We start from the raw sequence: 19,311 nt of genomic DNA, 5'->3' as shown, positions 1-19,311 counted from the left end.
TAAGAATCACAGAAATGGAAATGGGATAGTTCTCCACTATCAGTGAATTGCTATATGCAAACATATTAGTTTGTTATAATGGAAGCAATCACCAGCCAAATATTAATTGTAGATTCTTCCTGTGCATATAGGATGGCAGGCAAATACTGGGTTCTGGGTTGGGCAGCACTTAAGAACTGAGAGTGTTTTTAACTAACTAGCTCTGACTTCAGAGCAGTCCTTGTTTGAAACTACAACATACACAATTTCTCTGCCATGCAGAAATACTCATTAGAGAGCCAGGTGGCTGTGGACTGGAAATATGCAAAGAAGGAGCCATTTACTTGTGAAAATTGGTAGAGCCCCATGATGTCAAATAACCAGTCTCTAATTGTAGCAGAGGAGGAGCTTACTCATTGTTCTGAACTGACTCCACTTAGAAAGCTATTTTAAATTAAGAAAAAAACAAAAGCTATGCCCCAAAGCTATCAGTGACTTGCTTAGAAGTCTTAAATGCATACGAATCTGGATACTGTTATTTCTGAATGTAGTTCTCCTTATGTCCCTCAAAAATTGTTCATCATTCACCTTCAGATATATACTCCTTTGTTTCTTACTCCAGAATGTAGGTAGATGGATGAAAGCCAGTATTATTTTGTTTCAGAAATACTATATATAGTTGAATTTTTCTAGTAGTCAGACTGTGGTCAAAACCTGTTAAGGGTCAAAAGCTCCTGCTGGATTCCTGTGTACTCTGTGTTTTGGGGAGAGTTTTTTTAAATGATCCTGATTGTGCTGTAAAAGAATACAAAGCTAAACTGACCTCTCTACCTTCTGTTTAATGAAAGCCCTGTGTAGAATGCCTGAAACAATATATGCATGTATGAAAAGAATCCTAAATTGAGTCCTTTCATTCTGGTTTCCTAGCCACCAAGGTGGCCTAATATCTTAAAAGCCATGGGATGTTTTATAGCTGTACTAGTGAGTCATGACTTGAGGCTTCTTTTACAGTGCAGCTATCATAAGTCTTTGAGTAATCACAGACTTTAAAAGTATGCTACATCAACAAGATAAGAGAAACAGCCCACAGCACTAACAGCATTATCTTTTACCAAAATTGATTAGCCCATACTATGTGTCTCAAATATTTTGTATAAACTTACTCAGCAAGCTGGAAATAAATGTGTTCCTGAAGAACAAGCTGTGGCAAAAAACCCCAAAAACTACTTGCTCTGTAGCAAGGAAAGGGCAAGTAAATATCACTAAATGAAATGTTTCTTAAGTAATTTTTTTTTCCTTACTCACAAAAACTAGAAGCAGGGCATCACTTCCTCTCTACTTGTATTTCTTAGTGCTGCTTCTATTATACTTCTTGCTGTCCTTTCAGCTGGAGAGCTGACAAGTCTGGGATGAAGAGAGTAAAACTACTTCTCTACTTTGCGTGGAAATTATGAGTATATCACATATTTTATTCCAGGGGTAGGAAGGAGTTCTGTTAGAATTTGCTGTTATGGGAAGGAACTTGTATTCAGTACTGAGATGGTCTGTTGCAGTTGCTGATTACTTGAGGCGCCTAACAGTGTTTGGCCCAGAATTTTCTTCTTCCTTTGGGTTTGAACATGGATTAAAGAAGGCTGCAGCAGCTTTTCACCCCTTCTTTTCTTTTCCTCCCCACATGTTGGAGTTTCCATGGACAAGTATGTGTGAAAAGTCAGTACCAGCTGAGTCTTTACACTTCTTACTGTGAGTGGTGATACAGCAATGAAGTCTCAGATCCTCTTCCTTCTCCTGATGTAATCTGTGAAGACTCTGAGCAGTTGTGCAGGGGATGGTAGCTGTAGAGAGCACTTCAGATTTACATCTGAACTTCCTCTGGGGCTGAAGGGGAAAATCTTGTCTTGCTGACACATTTTTCAAACCCTTTTAATTAAGTCACAGGGTGAGGTTCTCATTTTCCAGCAGACACCCTTGAAGTCACACGTTACATAGGGCCACAGGTATGGCATTTAAACCAGCATCCCTGTGGGAAGTCAGCAGTGAGCAGGGAACAGCTGCAGTTACATCAAGTGGGAGACTGACCCCCTGTGTGCTGCAGTTGTGCTGCCATTCACCAAATAGGAAATCTCAGAGGAGAAAAATGTTGTAAATAAATGCAGAGAAGTTGCAGGCAGTGTCAATTTTTTTTCCTCTAAAAAACAAAGATATTTAGATGAAAAAACCAAAATCTTTGCCAAGGACTAAATTTTAATGTGCTGCACCTTGTATAAGCATAATCAGATTGTCTCGTTTTGCCTAAAAACGCAAGCAGATTGTCCTTCCCAACTCTGACATTCACCCATAGCATTAAAATGGCTGCTGGTCATGGTGACAAGAGAGAAATGTATCCTTTTTGGAGAATTGCAATACAGAGAAACAGAAAGGTTTGGAAGCAAAAGATTTTGTTACCCTGTCTGCAATCCACTCCTCTTTCATAGCGTTCTAAGTATGTGGGGAAACACAGCAGTTTCAGTACAGTTCAGCATGATGTTACCCCATAGGCAGAATATTTCAAAGTATTCATATATATTGAATATTGCCTGAACTACAGCTTGGAACTGTAACAAAAGAGAATAAGAGAGAGAATCCATAATACCTTATTTAATTATCAACACAAGGGAAAAATATATTTGGGAAAAAACAAAAGCTTGTTCTTATGCTTGCCTCAAAACTGGACTACCTATCAGGTATAAGATTCATGGTATTAATTTTATTAAAAATATAATGTGTAATGATGTGTACCTTAAAACTTTGGTAGCTTTTTGGATATCAGTGGTTGATCTGCCCTAAGTTTGTCGTTCTTAATCCATTAAAAGACAGGCCTGCTTGTAAATCCACAGGTACAGATAAGGAGTCACTGTTTGACTGTGTCTGAACCCTTTTCAAATGAAAAATGTCAGTGGCAGAAAGGGAGGCTGAATTATTTTTTAAAAGGGTTTTCAAAGATTCTCATGATTCCTCTGGTATCAGTTAAATGTGACATGTCCATAGACATGGCTGTTTTTTAGTGTGCTGCAGTTTTCATCTCTCTGTAGAGAGAAAATGCTGCAGTATGGCTAAGTGATAAACATGTTACTTTGCAATTTCTCTCTTCCATAATTAACATATAAAGAGATTTTTAAAGCTAATGCATTTTGTAACAATGTGACTGTGAGAAGGAAAAAATGCTTTTATGGTTGTTTGGGGTTTTTTTTTCTGTTTGGACGCATATATGTCACATGTGTAAATTAGATATAATTAATCCATAAGCTTTCCTGCTCACATACTGTCTCTTAAAATGTCATAGCACTGTCATGATGAGGACTCACCCACATACAGAGAAGCTTTTGTAAACCAATACAGCTCTATTTCCTAGATTTGTTCCAGTTTGCAGGAAGGATCTGATGCACGATTTTACGTAGAGTAGTTTTGTAATCTGCAACACTCAGAGGTGAAATTTAGATTTCTGTGCTTGAAAATGGAAGCTGGAGCCAGCTCTTCTCTTTGGAAGATGGTCAAGATTAACCCCCGTGGACAAGTAAAAGCTTTGTAGCCTGACTGCAGTGTAAATCCAGGCATCCAGGGGAATGTTTAGCTGGGGGAAGTTGTGGAGGCTGCCTGTGAGCCAGGAGGAGTTAGTCACTTCCTTCAGCCCAAGGTTCATTTCACAACAACCACCAGTGCTAAATCTGGGATGAATTGACTCCTTGCACAGTTGGACTTTGCTCTGTTTGTGGAAAAGCACCATCCTTATTTGGGGTGGAGTTGTTGAGATGTGCTGATGCAAAAGACAGGAATCACTGTTGCATCTGTTTGGTATGGAAAGGGAGCAAGGGGCTTTACCAGTCATGGAAAACAAATCATGAAAAAATCACGGCTGTAGTGAAGTGGAGGTGAGCTCTGAGAACAACAGATTTTTTGCCTACCTTCAGGAAAGGGAAAGCTTGGAAGTGCAAGAGCATGGAAAAAATCAGTCAAACATCTAACTGGAAAAGTACAGATCAGCCTGTCCTTGTTCCATTGTATCCCTAGGAATGTCTGAAACCAGAATTTATTTAGAAAATAGTATTAGAAATTGTGTGTATGAATATAACTGTTGCTGTATTTTTAAATTAAATGTTTGTCCATAAAAAGTAGTCTTAGTGAAGAAACTGGTTTCAAAGAAGAGTCGTACAGACTAATATTTTAATCTTGAAATAAAATGAAAAAATATGGAGTGGGAAAGGTGGTGACTGAATTTATTTTTCCCTTCATGAGAATGATGAATTGTGTTATTCTTTCACTTTAATGAAAAATCCAGAAAATTTAATGTGAGCAAAAATTTCTCTTTTAAGTGGTTAGTTTTGAAGTCTTTGATTTCAAATACAAAATTTATTTAAAATAAAAGAATATCATGCACTAAAAATCATTATGCACTAAGAAAACACCATCATACAGCTTTCCCATTGCTTTTACTTATTTTGTCTGATAATATTAAGCTAAAAATTAAACTTATTTTTTGTTTAATTCTGAAATCATACTGTCTGTAAAATCCCAAAAGTTTAAAATCCTTTTTGTAATTGCAGTAAATGCTTTTAGTAGTGTCTTGGAGGTGTAGTGAATTTTTTATGGTTATATGCTGTTTTTCTCGAATTGTTAGTTGCTGCATGCTTCAAAATGTGATCTTCTGCAGCAAAATGCATCAAGGAGGTTAATGCACCAGGTGTGGCTGCTATTGGACCCTCTCTTTTCAGCTGCCATTTCCCCCTTCCTCAGCACTTCTTAAGAACTCTTATGGAATGCTATTCTGAATAAAAATGCTTTCAAACTCTAATGTGTGTGAAAAGATGCAAGAAAGGAATGGGACTTTCTGAACCAAATTTGAATATAATTATAAGGGAAAAAGGTTTGTTTTTCTTTTGCAGGATGACAAGATCAGTTGTTTTTCAGACAAGCATAATTAATTCTCATTATATTGGTCCTCAGAACATTGTGCTTGTAAAACCAACACAAAGGGAGAGGTGGTTGTTGTCAAGGCATGAGTGAAAGTACTCTCAACACTGCTTGTTTTCTTTGTTTGCAGGAGAGTTGGAGGTGGTCCAGAAAGACGGGGAGCGCAAGATTCAGAGCCGGCAGCAGCTTCCGGTCGGAACAACATGGGGGCCTTTCACTGGGAAGATGGATCTGAATAATAACACCTTGGTATGTAGATGCTGTGAGACACTTCTCTTTGTTATGCTGTGTGCCATTCTTCAGGGAGCAGCCTGGATTGCTCCTCAGACGGAGCGTTTGGAAACAGGCATTGTTAGCTTTAGCGGACAGTGGTATTTGGCTCTTCTCCAATTCCTTCATCTATGGCAACCATCCACATAAAGTTATTTGGAGCACAGGTTAATGGGGTTTAACTTGTTCTTTTGCTGAAGGGAAATGTCACTTCCTTGTTTGCTGAACCAAGGTGTTGTGTTTCAGTAGTAATATCTGTTTTTTTTCATGGATTTTTAAATTTTTCATAGTATTAATTGCTGAATACTTAATTTACATTAAAGAAATGTATCAAAAATAAATAACTACATTATTTTAAGATAAAATTAATTAAATTTGCCTTAATGTAATTGAACATAGCAAAATCTTCCATCAAATTCACGTTTTTTTGAAAAGCATCAAAAGACACCTGTCATATAATATATTCTCAATTAGCCTCATTTTTTATTTTGATTGCATAAAGTGTGTAGACCATTTTACTTTAAAGTAATGATCTCACTTCAGTGCACTGAAAATCATGTCATTTCTAGGTCTTCATTTCATCTTTGTTTGTGTTGGTTTTAAGTCTGAGCTTCAATATTATTTGTGTATAGTTCAGATTAGTTTTCTGAAAATATCAGGAAGGAAACAACTAATATCTCTAGGAAGGTTTAAACAGTCTTGGAACATGCATTGCCCTGTGGGATACTTCTGAAGAACCATTAGCTGCAGCTGGATCACTGTTTGCTATTACAGACCTTGAACTGAATGTATTTAGCATAAAGACATGTGGGACAGTTTCACAGGAAGGGATTACAGGCATTTTGGGTACACACCTCTGTGCTGCAGATGGAGAAACTGAGATTCCCAGTGTTCCCCAGCACTGGGTGTCATCCTGCCCTTGCAGGACCTGAAGAGAGTGAGGAGCCCTGAGCTGCTGATGTATCATCTGGGACAGTGCCAGGGAGGGGTTGTATGGACAGGGGAGACAAAAGGAGAAATTTATTTTCTTCAACTCCTCCCTAGAGAACCTATGCCTATGTAATGGAGTTCTCTTTCTAAGGATTATTGGATAGGATGCATTTTACTTTCGGTAAATATGCATATTAAAATTTGAGTGAAGCATTATTCTGAGTACATAGTATAGTATGGTATAGATATAATGCATAGTAGACATTTAAAATCTTACTGTTTTGTACTCGTTAGTGTACTTTATTCATCAAATGGTACTAAGAAATGTTACAGAAAGTGGCATGGAAACTTTGTCTGAGTTTCCAAAAGTTCAGTATTCCCAATCCAGATCAGACTTCCCATTCAGGCACCTGAATAAAGAATAGATTTTCAGAAGTACTGCAGAGTCAAAGCACCTTATTTGTTAGAAAGGAAAAACTGGAAAATTTGAACTTGTCTCGTTTTTTCCATCAATTTAATTTTTATTTCTTCATCTATTTCATTATTGGCCTGTCATCATTCTCAAAATGTTTTTTATAGAAGGTCATATGTGACAACCACCTGTAATTCAAATAATTTTCTGAATCCCAGCGTAACTAGTTTCATCACCTTTCATATAACAGAAACCTTAGTCATGTAGTAGCTCAAAGTGTCTCCAGAATCCATACTGTAGAGAAATGCTAGTTTGGTTTTGTCCACTTGTACCACTTCATCAGGTGTAGACAACATGCTGATAATGTTTAAGTATAGGAGGTTGTATTGATTGTCCCTTCTCTACAAAATTTATCTTTATCAGATATTCTTAGAATGAATTTACAACATGTCAGCACGCAGCCAATCATACAATCATATTGTATCTCTTTTTTTTTTTTGGATGGAGTTGTAGAACCACAACCCTTGCAAAACCTTGCTTCTTCCTTAATAGCACAGGAATGTTTTAAGATATGTTATTGCTTTTTAAACTTGGGCAAATACCATTTTTTCTATATCAAAAGCATTTAGTTAAGATAGTTGGGTTTTAATGAACTGGTAATGGAGCAATGTGCAGAACTGACTTTAAATTTTGGTATTGTAATAGGCTAGAACAGCTTTCTCAGTATAGTTCACAGAGACATTCAATGAAAATCTTCAGGACTTTTTTCTCACTAAATGGGAAAGATACATTTTATTGTCAAATTAAAATCATTAAGTCTATTTTTACTAATACTTGAAAGATTTTACTTTTGTTTTGCCTACAAATATAGACACATTTGGAAATCTGAAAAAGTTTCTTTAAACAGAATTTTAGTTCTCACAAATATTGTTGTGTCCCCTGAGCAACTCCATTCCTTGAAAAAGTCAAAACTGAACTGGGCATCATCTTGAGCAATTTGATTTAACTTCGAAGTTGCATCTGACTTTGAAGTTTGCCCTGCTTTCAGCAGGACTTTGGACTGGATGACCTCCAGAGATCTCTTCCAACCTGAGCAATTCTCTGATTCTAAGTATTTTTCTTTTTCTCAAATATCAGATGTTTGCTGTAATCCTACATTTGTTACTTTAAAATGCTGTGTGAAGAAATGCAAACGTTTTGATGAAATTTTAATTTGCTCTTAAAGCAACAAAACTCCTACATCAGAAACATCAGCTTCTACATGGTTTTCTTTTATCTTTTTTTTTTTTTTTTGTCTTGAAATTATTCTGGGTTTTTTATGGCTTTTTTGACCCATTTGATTACTTATCTCACTATTGTACATGTTCTCTGTTGTTCATCAGGGGAATTGAGATTCTTTACTTAGGTTATTAATATCTGTTTTGGGAAGCTCGTTTGGGTAGAGCCTCAAATCCCTAGAATTCAATCAAACTTTCACATGAAGAGCTGAAATCTAGTTTATTTCATTTTTGAATGACAATCTCAAACATTATACTGCTATAAACACCAAATTTTTGGAGAAGAGTTTTAATGTGGATTTTTTTGTATAGAGAGAAAAGTAAAGAAAAATTCAGGGATCCCCATGTGAGTAAATATCATAACTTTTGCAGCTGCTACCTTTATTGGGAAATCAGTTTGTGTCTCACTAAAAGTGTCTTACCTGACTGTACTGTTTGGTGATTGCAATATGACAGTGCCTCACAGGATTAATTCAGGCTGTAACAATGAGAGCTTACTTATTCCCCTTGCGCTCTGCACTGAATGCAGCCTGTACATACAATATCTTCTTGTTTCCAGCAGTCCTGCATTGCTGAATACGGTCTTGCTGCTGTTGGCTCGTGAGATGGAGCAAGTTAATTAATTCAGCACGGTATTTAATTGAGTCACCGTGCCAGATGTCAATTACATTTTAGATCTTTCAAGTTTCTCTCTTGAAATATGTTAGCAGTGCACATCTCAGAGTAGTGGAAGACTGGGTACCTTGAACAAAAATTAGTTTAATGCCGTTCACAATTGCAATAGGAATAGCAGGTGTATCAACAGTGTTGCGGCACTGTTGGGAAATATGGTAGAGCAAGACCCACATCAGGACTGAAGAATACTCAAACTAAAGGTGGACTTGAAAGGGATCAATGACTAATAAAGTTCTTAATTTTTCTAATTTTTCTCATCTAAGAGTTTAGCCAGTAATCATGAATTACTTAAAATTCCATTATGAAATAAGGAATGCTATTATTACGGTTAGTGTTGATTAAACAATCTGCATGCGGCCAACAGAAAATCCTAAGACATTGTTTTTAGCAAGTGAGTCTTAGATCTTAAAACTTGTCTAGGCATTTAAGTTTTATTTCAGTTTGACCTTAAGAACTTCTTTTATAATTCTTAAATATTTGTAGATACCTACATAGATACTTGTATTATATTTAAAGTGATAGACCTATTTAGATACTTTCAAATATCTGTTCCTGTAATTTTGCCAAACTACCAAAATTGCTCTTCTCTCAGCTGCATGCATAATTTGCATCTGTCAGCACAACTGGGCATTGAGTTTACTCCCTTCCATTTCCTTCCACTACTTTCACTTTCCATCCACTGTTCAATAATAATTGGGTAGTCCCTAGAAAATTAAATGCATAGGAATATCTTTTCAAGCCTAGAAAATGAACATGTTTCTAGGAAGCATGTGTCTGCATGTTTCCATATTTGCTTGAGATTTAATATAATCACCCTGTTTAGACAAACAGACTCATGAAGGGTTTGAGCAATACTACTGGTGATCTACAGCTGGTGAGAACTCAGCTGTAGAATGGAAGACAACACAATTTGACCATGAAGGCTCCAAATCTGTGTCTTGCTGCATCACAGAAAGTTCAGTAGATCACGGATACCTACAAATTGATAGAAATACATTTTTATGCATCAGACTCCTAGTTTGTGATTCCAATTCCTGTCTAACAGGAAAGTGGGTTTGCACAAATGCCAAGTCTAATATGAGCATGCAGGTGAAAAGAGCAGAAGACCTTACTAGACTGGACATACAGCCCACTGAAAGAGGAGCTGCTGGGTGTAGGCAGATCTAAATTCAAGACACTAGGAACCTAGCTAAGAAAAAGCTGTTCACTTGCTTCTTTCAGCTGTAAATATTTTCCCTGTTTGAGGGGACAGCTTGATGGGAATGAGGCCTATGGAAACAAAAGCAGCCCTGAACCACGTAGCCCACCATGGATGTCGAGCAGTGGTCGCTCCGGCAGTCGTGTGGAGGCATTCCAAGAGGCCTTTTCCCTTGGCTGCTGCCATCTAGTTTTTGGTGTTAATCTGTGCCCATGGCAGGGTTTTGCAAAGCAAAACAATGATCAGCTGTATTCAGCTCGCCATTCTCATCTCCTTGTTGCAGGGAAGAGTATGCGGGGCAGGCCTGTATGAGCCTGATAAGGAAAAGAGGATTCAATGCGGCTGTGAAGAGAATCCACAGGAGAAGAATTTGTAGGGTTGGGCCAGGCAAGCAGTAGGACACAGCAGGGACCCTTAAATGGGATCTGGGAGGTTCAACACCAAAGAGACATCTCTGAAAGATATGCTCATGGAACTGTTTGACGGGGTGGTGTGTGAGGGCTGAGGAGCCAAGGTTCAAAATGCAGTAAAGTTATTCCCTCACTAATCTGGGGCTGGTCACTTTGGGTCAGAAACCTCATGTCTGTAGTAAACAGTGACTTTTAATCTTCAGAGTTGCAGCACGAGGTTTTCCTCAGGACTTTTGTTGGAGGTGCTGCATGGCTACAGAGGGGTAGTAGTTTGTCCATAGCCAGACTGCAGCCAGTCCATAGTTTCTTTTTCTTGTATTCAAACATAGAGAGGGATAAGGTAGATTTTATCTTTAGATATTTAATTGCAAATGGAGAATTTGTCTCTTAATAGCACAGAGAAATTTTTATATTTAGTTACCAAAAATAGTGTACTGAGTAATGAACCTTGATTCTCATCTTTGTTATATTACTTTTATTCCTTTAAATATTTCAAGTGACTACAAAAACGTTTCTGTCTAATTCTTTCTACTGTTACTGTCAGTCTCTTTCATGTTGTGATCTAGTTTAAGATCACTTCCTTCCATCCCAAACATGAGCAGATGTTATTGTTGCAGCACTTAGGACAGCACGTGATGTCACCCAACAGCTATGTGCTAATGTGCTGTGTGCATGTGTTGGGATTGGCTGCTTAGAACCATAGAATCATTAAGGTTGGAAAACACCTCTAAAATCAGCAAGTCCAGCTGTTAATCCAGCAGCATTGTGTTCATCACTGAATCATGTCCCCATGTAATTCATTCAAATGTCTTTTGAACACCTTGGGGATGGGGATTCCACAAATTCTCTGGGCAGCCTGTTCCAATGCTTGCCAAAGTGAAGATTTTTCTCATATCTAGTGTAAACCTTCTCTGGCACAACTTGAGGCCTTCAAGACTGAAATATTTAAAAAAATATTGAGATATGCCAAGATGTCCACATGGCCATCCATAATGATCTTTGAGAACATTACACCTCACATTAGTTCATCTTTTATCAAGTGTTCTCCCATTTATATAGACATGTAGTTTAGGAGAATGCAATGACAAAAGTGCCATTTTTTCCAAAACTTTCATGTGCAATTGTACTTTAGGTGCTTTTCTTTTTTTAAAAACGTATTTCTGCTCTTTTATTTATATTTACACATATTTAGGCAATGCTAATAATATGACAGCAAGATGTAGTAAGGATCTGAATAAACACCCTGTTTTGGAAAAATTCAAAAACATTTTTTTCCAACTTGCAGAAGTAGTTTCCAGGTCTCAGATAGGGGATGAAGCAACATGGTAGAGTATAGGAGAACCTTAATCTTTCTCTTCTGTCAAAATGCTACTTGTACACTGGTGTTAGCACTGCACACCTTACCATAGCCTTCATTTTAAGTTATTAAATATTTAAAGAACATACAAGTAAGACAGGATTCATTCATCTTTATTTTTTCCTTCATTTATTATTTGGTTATTTCCAAAATATCAACAAGGGATTTTTACACAAAATTGTTCTTTTTTTTTCATGTTGTTTCCTTAACTTTAGGCCTTTTTTGAAACTACACTTATCCATGGTTCATTTTGACATCTGTTTATCCAAACAGCAGAGCTTTAACATTTCTTTAAAACTATCACTGGTCATTTTGAAAGGTTTTAACAATAATTCAGTTACTTGGTGCTTGACATGAGCATCTCCATTAAGCAGAATTTACCCTAATACTTTTGTAATTAAGTAATAGACTTTTCCAATCATTCCCATTAAACTTACTCTGTTTCCTGGGAGAAAACTCAATAATACTATCTGTCCTATTTTGGCAAGCTTCATTTCAGTAGAGGGTCCTTCTGAGAATGGGAATCTACCCTGGGACACATAGCCAGGCACCTGCTGAGAGCAGAGCAAGGGGATGGTTCTGCAGAAGAGATGAGGCAAAGTCGGGAGCCCGGGACAGAAAAAAAAGCAAGAAAATTTGGTCCAGAGCCTCCCAGACAGCAGTGGAGGGAGGTGCTATCTCCAGGTGCCAGGCTCTTGCATTTTAGGATGTGGGGAAAAGAGAGAGAAGGAAAGCTGCTTAATTAGAGAATCACAGAAATAAACTTCAGTTGTAACATATTTTTGTGCTTCTAAGAGTCTGTGTCAAATCTTAAAAGGTCTTCTACCTAGTCTAATCTTCTCTGTACCACAGGCTTTAAGACTCAGATTCTTATTTTGCTGTTGTTGATTTTGATAAATTTAGAACACAACTTTCAGAATGGGATGTAGTCTTATTTTAAAACTTCATGTAAGAAAAAGAATTTATTTATCTCCATTTAAGGTCATTCATATTGCTCACTGGACTACAATACCTGACTGGCACAAGTTCTATACATGTGTTTAAGATGAGCAATTCAGTATTAAATGTTGTCCTCTGAGGAAAATTTTTAAATTCATGCTTTCTATAATAATACTTCTTCTTATTTGTGAAACATGCATATTATAGACTAGGAAGATATAAAATGCCAGATTTAAATATTCAGCAGTTTTGGAAGTAATTTTCTTCTCACTAGATGTTAACACTATCTTTTTTTATTCTGAAATAAAATCCAGTTTCTAAAATGTTGACACATAGTTTCACATTCATAGAACAAGCATGGGAAATTCTAGCTCCATCATTTTAGTGGCACATAAGGCCATGGAGGTGTTTGTGTCTATGAAGATGTTTGCATTGGTAAGACAAGAATTCAGTAGTTACAATGGGCATGGAACTGAAAGACTAGAAGGCTTGTGCTCTCTCTTTGACCATTTAAAAATAAAATGTCCTGGAAGCTCATGGTTTTGGTTTTTTTTTTGTCCTACTACACATAAAGCTGTGCCTGCCTAAGGATAGTTAGCCTTAGGGTACACTGGTAGTGGAAAAAAGCACTGAGAAGCTGTTGCCTGTGGAACTGTGGTAGCACTTTGTTGCACTCAGTATGTTGTCAAGATGTGCTGTCTGGACATACAAATGCATAAGATTATGAAAACATCAACAAATGCTTTCCATAAGACTTGTGGATGCCATAGTAGGCAGTTATTTGAAAAAAAAAAAAAGTGTACTGTAGAAAGAATCCTGGTGTGAAATGTCACATTTTGGTGGCGTCAAAATTTGTTTGCTAATAAAAAGTGCAGAACCATAGGTACCATATCATAGTTACAAGGTACCATATCATGGTTACAATAACAATATTTTAAATTTTTGGCTATCTTCATTAAATAAATAAATTACTTAAAGGACTGGACCTGTGGATTCAGTTGAGACAGTGGCTGCTTGCTGATGACTTTCATACGTGATGGAATGATCCAAATTCCAAAGATCTGTTAGCTCCCTTTCTATTTGAATATGTTTGACAGAAGTAGCCTATAAATTTTCAAGAAGGATGGAAATTAAAGTTACTTCTGGTGGTTTCATTGCAGCCAAATTAACTCTGTTGTATGAAAGTGTGGGTTTGAACATTCTGAATAGAAAAAAACCTCTCAATATTTCTAGTAAGTAAATACTGTTAGTACAGTATGTATGTATACATAAATATATTAAAAATTGATATTTTAAAATAAACATGTTAAAAATATAGTAACTATATATACGTGCTTATATATATACCCACCCAATGTAAGTGATCATGAGTGTATAAAAATAGCATATTCTAGTCAGAAGGAGGTATTGACTGTTACTAGGTCTTAAAAATCTGTTTTATTTTAAACCCCTCAATTTTGCTGAACTTTCCTCACCATTTGACTGTAGCTCCCTTTCTAATGATGTTGCAAAATGAGTCCTTTTCCAGAGGCAGCAAATCTACTTTGCACTACCAAAGTATGCACAAAGAAATTTAGAGCTTGGCCTGAGAAATTCAATGCTGAGTGAAGCTTATAAATGTCCTGAGCCTCATTTATCAAGTCTGGAGAACAAGTTCATCAGTCTAATCCCCTGGTGGCTCCTCAGACTCAAGGAAGCTCAGAACACAAGCAGCTCCAGCTGTTGAGGCTCCAGAGCAAAGAGCTCAGGAGGCACCATCTCTTGCTGTCCTTACCTTCCCTAGCAGCCCCCAGACCTGCAGCAAGGCCTTATTTATAGGTTTGGCTGTTTCTTATTTATAGGTTACTTATTTATAGTTTTAGTTGTGTGTCCTGATATTCCGTACATGGTAGATTATATGCATAGCCTCATTAGGGTTTATATGGTTTCTTATTTATATTGTTTTGTTGGTTGTAGCAAGAAGGGGATTGGTCTCTTCTCCCAGGTGACCAATGTCAGGAGAAGAGGAAATGTCCTCAAGGTGTGCCATGGGAGGTTCAGGGTGGGCATTGGAGAAATTTCTTCACGGAAGGGATTGTTAAGTGTTGGAATAGGCTGCCCAGGGATGATGGGATTTCACCATCCCTGGAGGTGTTCAAGGAGTGACTTGAACACTTGGATATGGCACTTAGTGCCATGGTCTGGTTGACAAGGTGGCAACCAGGGAAAGGACTAGATTTGACTTGGTGATCTCAGAGGGCTTTTCCAACATAAAGGATTCTGTTCTTCTGTAATAATCATGTCCCATCTTAAATAACTTTAAATTAATTAAGAAACGTTTGCCCCTTTTCTTTTTACTAATGCATTTTAAAGTGTTTGCAAAGTGCTTCACAACTTGTGACTCATTAAATATAGGTTTTGAGCTCTTTTAACATGTTTAGAAAATAATTGAATTTTGCATAGACAAAATACTGTCCTTTCTGTGCTGGAAGGGAAGGATAGCACTCTGAACACTACTGATGCATTTCGGAAAAACTACATAACATATGAGATACCATCACAGTTTATGTAGATTATTCTCACTCTGAGAATATGTTTTATAATTTAAAATTCTTCCTGTCACAGATTAGCTTTTATATCTTGTTTTTGACATTTGATTTCTGAAATGCATAGAAGATACTATTTTCAATATAAGCTTTATATATGTTAGTAATTATAATTATTATTTATGTATTTATTTAAAAAAATTTAAAAGACATTTCCCAGAATATTTCTTTTACTTTGAAGCTTTCATTTCCCCATGACAGTCTCTGATCTGGGGGATGGGTGGCCACTTTTTTTAAACAAGAAACTGGAACTCCTGCGATGTGTGAGGACATTAAAGACAAGTTTAGGGGAGCTGAGGGAGGTGTGCCTCGAAGCTGGGGAGGTGAGGAAGGATTCTTCCTTCTCTCCCTCTCCTGCAAGCTGTTGTCCTCACTTTTGGAAGAAAACTGGGGCAAATTAGCATAAAGGAAAGCGACCAATAAATCAGAAAACAATAGTAGATCCAAAATATCTTAGTTCCTTCTTTTCTGCTTGTTTTGAAGGGTCTGGTTCTACTATTGCAGATTTTTAATTCTGCACTGGACCTTATGGTGCATATTAGTCTTAACTGCTTTGCTTTTACACTGTTTCTTCCTCTTGGATACAGTTGCATTTACTACATTAAATATTGGATTTTGACGTTTATATTTGTTAAATTCAAGATCATATTCTTCTCTTTTGGGATCTAGTATTTTACCTTAGTCCTGTTTCCTTTCTCACTGTGGTCAATTCACCTCCTCCAAGTCAAAATACCATCTTAATCCTGCATGCATCTGTGGTGGTGGATTTTCCTTCCTTCTTGGATCCGCCTGGATCACAAGCCATGGAACCACGTGAAGGATTGCATTAGGTGAACCTTCCAGGCTCAGCAAGGTATCAGCAAGGGAGATTTAGGTTAGCGAGGAGAAAGAGCTTCCTAATGTTAGTGAGAGTGAGAAGCTGGAGGAGATTCAGGAGTTTGCAGCCAGTCTGTGGCTGGTGTGTTTCAGAACAGGCTGGACCAAGGCGCCACGAGTGGTGCAGGCACAGCTGAGCTGTGGCGTGGGGGAAGGAGAGGGAGCAGATGACCCTGTGGCTTTTGGCAGCCTGATGCTGAGAAATGTCTGCAGCCAACTTCACTTGTTTGGCTGCCCAGAAATGCCTGCAGGTAGCTAAAATCTTTCAAGATTGGCTTTAAAAGGAGCAGAATGAGACACTGTTTTTTTTTTGTAGAAGATGGCAGATGGGTCATTACAGGAAGCTAGACAGTTGGTCATACCAGTATAGGATGCTGGTTTCAAAATCTAATTGAAATATAACAAGGGCTAGCTGTGAGATGAAGAAGTAAGCTGCTATATTTCTTTGGCATGTTCCTTCTCAGTTGCCTGCATGTTTGTTTTTTTTTTTCTTCTGAATATTCTCCCTTCCCATTCTTCTTTCTTGCTAACTAAAGTTAGAATTATAGCCAATATAAAATCAGTGTAGGTTTTTCAAAACAGGACTTCTAATTCTACTGAGGACATTGTTTCTAAGTTTTCTGTCCTTGTTTTTTTATAAGGATCATTGTCTCAGGATTCTAAGGATCATTGTCCCTGGTTTTTGTGCCATGAATTTGCAGAGTGAGAGCAATAATATTGCATTTTCAGGATGCCAAGTGTGTGCACTTTGATCTGGCAGAACAGCATGCCTGAGGGAGTAAGCTGAATCTTGATTTTTATAGTCAGTCATTCACTATCAGGTACCAGAGCCTCTATTAGATAGGCTGAAAAACAGAGAATACACCATGGTTTCAGTATGGAAACATTTGCATGGAGGCTTTTGGCATCACCAGCATCCTCAGAGTCCATTTTGTGCTTCTGTGCTAGTAAATCTCTTAAATGCATGCAGAAGTGGTACCTGTGTGCCGTGGAAGACTGCATATATACTGATTACTTTTGAAAGCACTTTCCCCCACCCCACCAACATTCAGCAGTGGAAAATAAGAATAATATGCATGTTTTGAAACTTGACCTCACAAATGTGAGACCACTCGGTGTGGTTGTGACTTCTTAACATTCCTCGCATTCCCTGTCCCAAGTCCTGTTGTTAGTGCTTGTTGCAGGGTTTAAGTGGCTTTGTAGTAGCAACTATTAGCTTGCTCTGGCTAGGAGCTTACTTGGGACTAAATGGCCTTTCTGACCTCTAACAAGTATTTTCTTGTCAGTCATACCAAAGATACTTAACTATCTGTTTGTTCACTATAACTGCCATAACTGAGAGGTCTCCTGAGCTCTTCAGAAATACAGTCAGGACATTCTCATTGTTTTCTGTGCTTCTTTGCTGTGCTGTTGAAGCACGGCGTCTTGCACTTGCAGAGTCTCCTCTGGGATAATTGCAAGGCATGGGGAAGCAAAGAGTTTCACAGGGTGGAATTTGCTGCCATGACTCGCTGCAGCCTGGTATTCAACCTCATGAGAGCTGCCATGACTCGCTGCAGCCTGGTATTCAACCTCATGAGAGCTGCAGTAGCATGCTGCCTTGGTATTCTCACTTGAAATCTGTATAGGGATTACAAAGATGGTGGAAATCATTCTGTCAAGGCAACATAGAGCATGGGCAAATCTCTTCCAAAATAAGTGTGTGTTAGAGGTCACAGTTGTATGTCTGTATATTTTAATCTAAGTGGTTTTTTTAATCTAAGTGGCTAGGCAAAATCAAGTCCTAGTGCACTTAGGACTTGATTTTGGCTAGCACTGAGCACTAGCAGGAGGTGCTGAGCACCTCAAACTTCCATTCAAAGCAGTAGGGTTAGGTATGCTTCGCATTTTCCGACACTGAATGCTGCAAGTACAGCCTCTCCATAGAAGATAAATATTTGTTATTTATATGACCTTGAAGATGGGACTGGTTTCATAGGGTTAAGGTTAATGAGTATATTATTTTTAGACAAGATACAGAATACTTGGATGGTTCTGCTTTATTTTAGTGTGTTAACATCTGGCAGCATTCTGTGTTCCATATGCTGCTGATTGTCCTGATACATTCATCTTCAGTGATTATCAAAAAGATTTCAGTGCTCTGGAGTTAATAACACATTTGAGAAGACAAATACATGAAGATAAGTAGAAAAGCTGCCTGTAAGTTTCTGTAGAGAAGACCAATATTTTTGTAATCTTGGCAAGTACACTATTAATTCAGAAATGTTTTTTTTAAGTTGACTTAATTAGCTAATTTCTGTAAGGATGAAAAATAGTATATTAGAATTCAATATTGTTGTCACAATAGACATAGAGAACATTGCTTCTTGGAATTCTGATTACTCCCTTTTAATTCTACACATTGCAACATGGCTAATTTTTGATAATGGTGATAATTTTGATAAATTGTGATAAAATTTTGATAATAGTTAAGGGGATTTTAGATTTGCACCCTTTTCTCAAGTATTATTTTTATATGGCTTGGGTCTGTGAAAGTTTAGCTATGCTTCTCCGGTTTCATTACAATAAGTACAAACATAACTATCAGCTGACTTTTTTTTTTTGTATTGGTGTTTTCAGTTTTCCTAGGTTGATTTTTTTTTTCCAGGGCTATAAATTTTTATTTTCATTCTGTGCTGTTTTGGCCTTACATGCTAACAGCTTCAGGGGAGAAAGACTTCAGAGTTTCATATAGAATTTGAAGCAGGTATTCCCTTTTACAGTACCACCTTCTTTCTGAGAATGCAGAAACCCTACCACAATCAGAACAAATGGTAAAGCAAAAATCAAATTAAGCCAGATGTCTGTCAGCCTTGTCTGTTGTGGCTTTTGCCACAGCCCACACTTACATTAGAGAGCAGTCCTCCAGGCTAGCCCACTGTGGGGCTGCCCCAACTCCTGTGAGGAATAGTTCAAGTAAGGAATCAGCTGTAGGGCTCAAAGCCTAGATGGATGAGCTTTTGCTTCCAACACCTCCTGTCAGACAGTTCCTCGCTGCTCTGGTCTCTGCTGAGAAGGGAGGGTGCTGTGAAATCAGCCGTGGCCATGGCTCTTGAGCCAAACCCCGGCACCAGGGTCTGTCAACACAACATGGCATGGGATGCCTGGTCTAAGTAGACATCAGGAAAGCAGCAGGAAGACTGAAGTGGCAGTTTGCCACAAAACAGAAAGTACAGAACAAACTAAGGTAGCAATGTTGTTCGTCAGTATTTCTCTCTTAATTCAATATCTGGCATTTCAAAGAAAAAAAATGAAGGCAGCAAAGTCTCTTGGGGAACATAACATAACATACCCTGACCCGCTATTCAGATAAAACTTGTTTTATTTAATCATGCACAAATTTGTTTAGATCTTAGCAGTGACCACTCTTCCTGTTGCCAATATCTATTAATGATAATTACTGCAAATACTATACTC

General features: G+C 37.7%; 1 protein-coding gene across 1 annotated transcript in view; it reads left to right on the top strand.

Moving 5' to 3' along the window:
* The window catches only part of ZFPM2 (zinc finger protein, FOG family member 2), a 308,278-nt gene that overhangs the window by 142,099 nt on the left and 146,868 nt on the right, over positions 1-19,311 (top strand). Inside the window, exon 4 of the mRNA XM_058809042.1 lies at positions 5,057-5,175. Within this exon, the coding sequence (XP_058665025.1) occupies positions 5,057-5,175 (119 nt within the window). The remainder of the gene's footprint in view (positions 1-5,056; positions 5,176-19,311) is intronic.

Source organism: Ammospiza caudacuta, chromosome 1, assembly GCF_027887145.1.
Source record: "Ammospiza caudacuta isolate bAmmCau1 chromosome 1, bAmmCau1.pri, whole genome shotgun sequence".
In the NCBI taxonomy this organism is placed as follows: domain Eukaryota; kingdom Metazoa; phylum Chordata; class Aves; order Passeriformes; family Passerellidae; genus Ammospiza; species Ammospiza caudacuta.
Note: the sequence above shows the minus strand (reverse complement) of the source record. Positions and strands in the feature narration are given on the sequence as shown.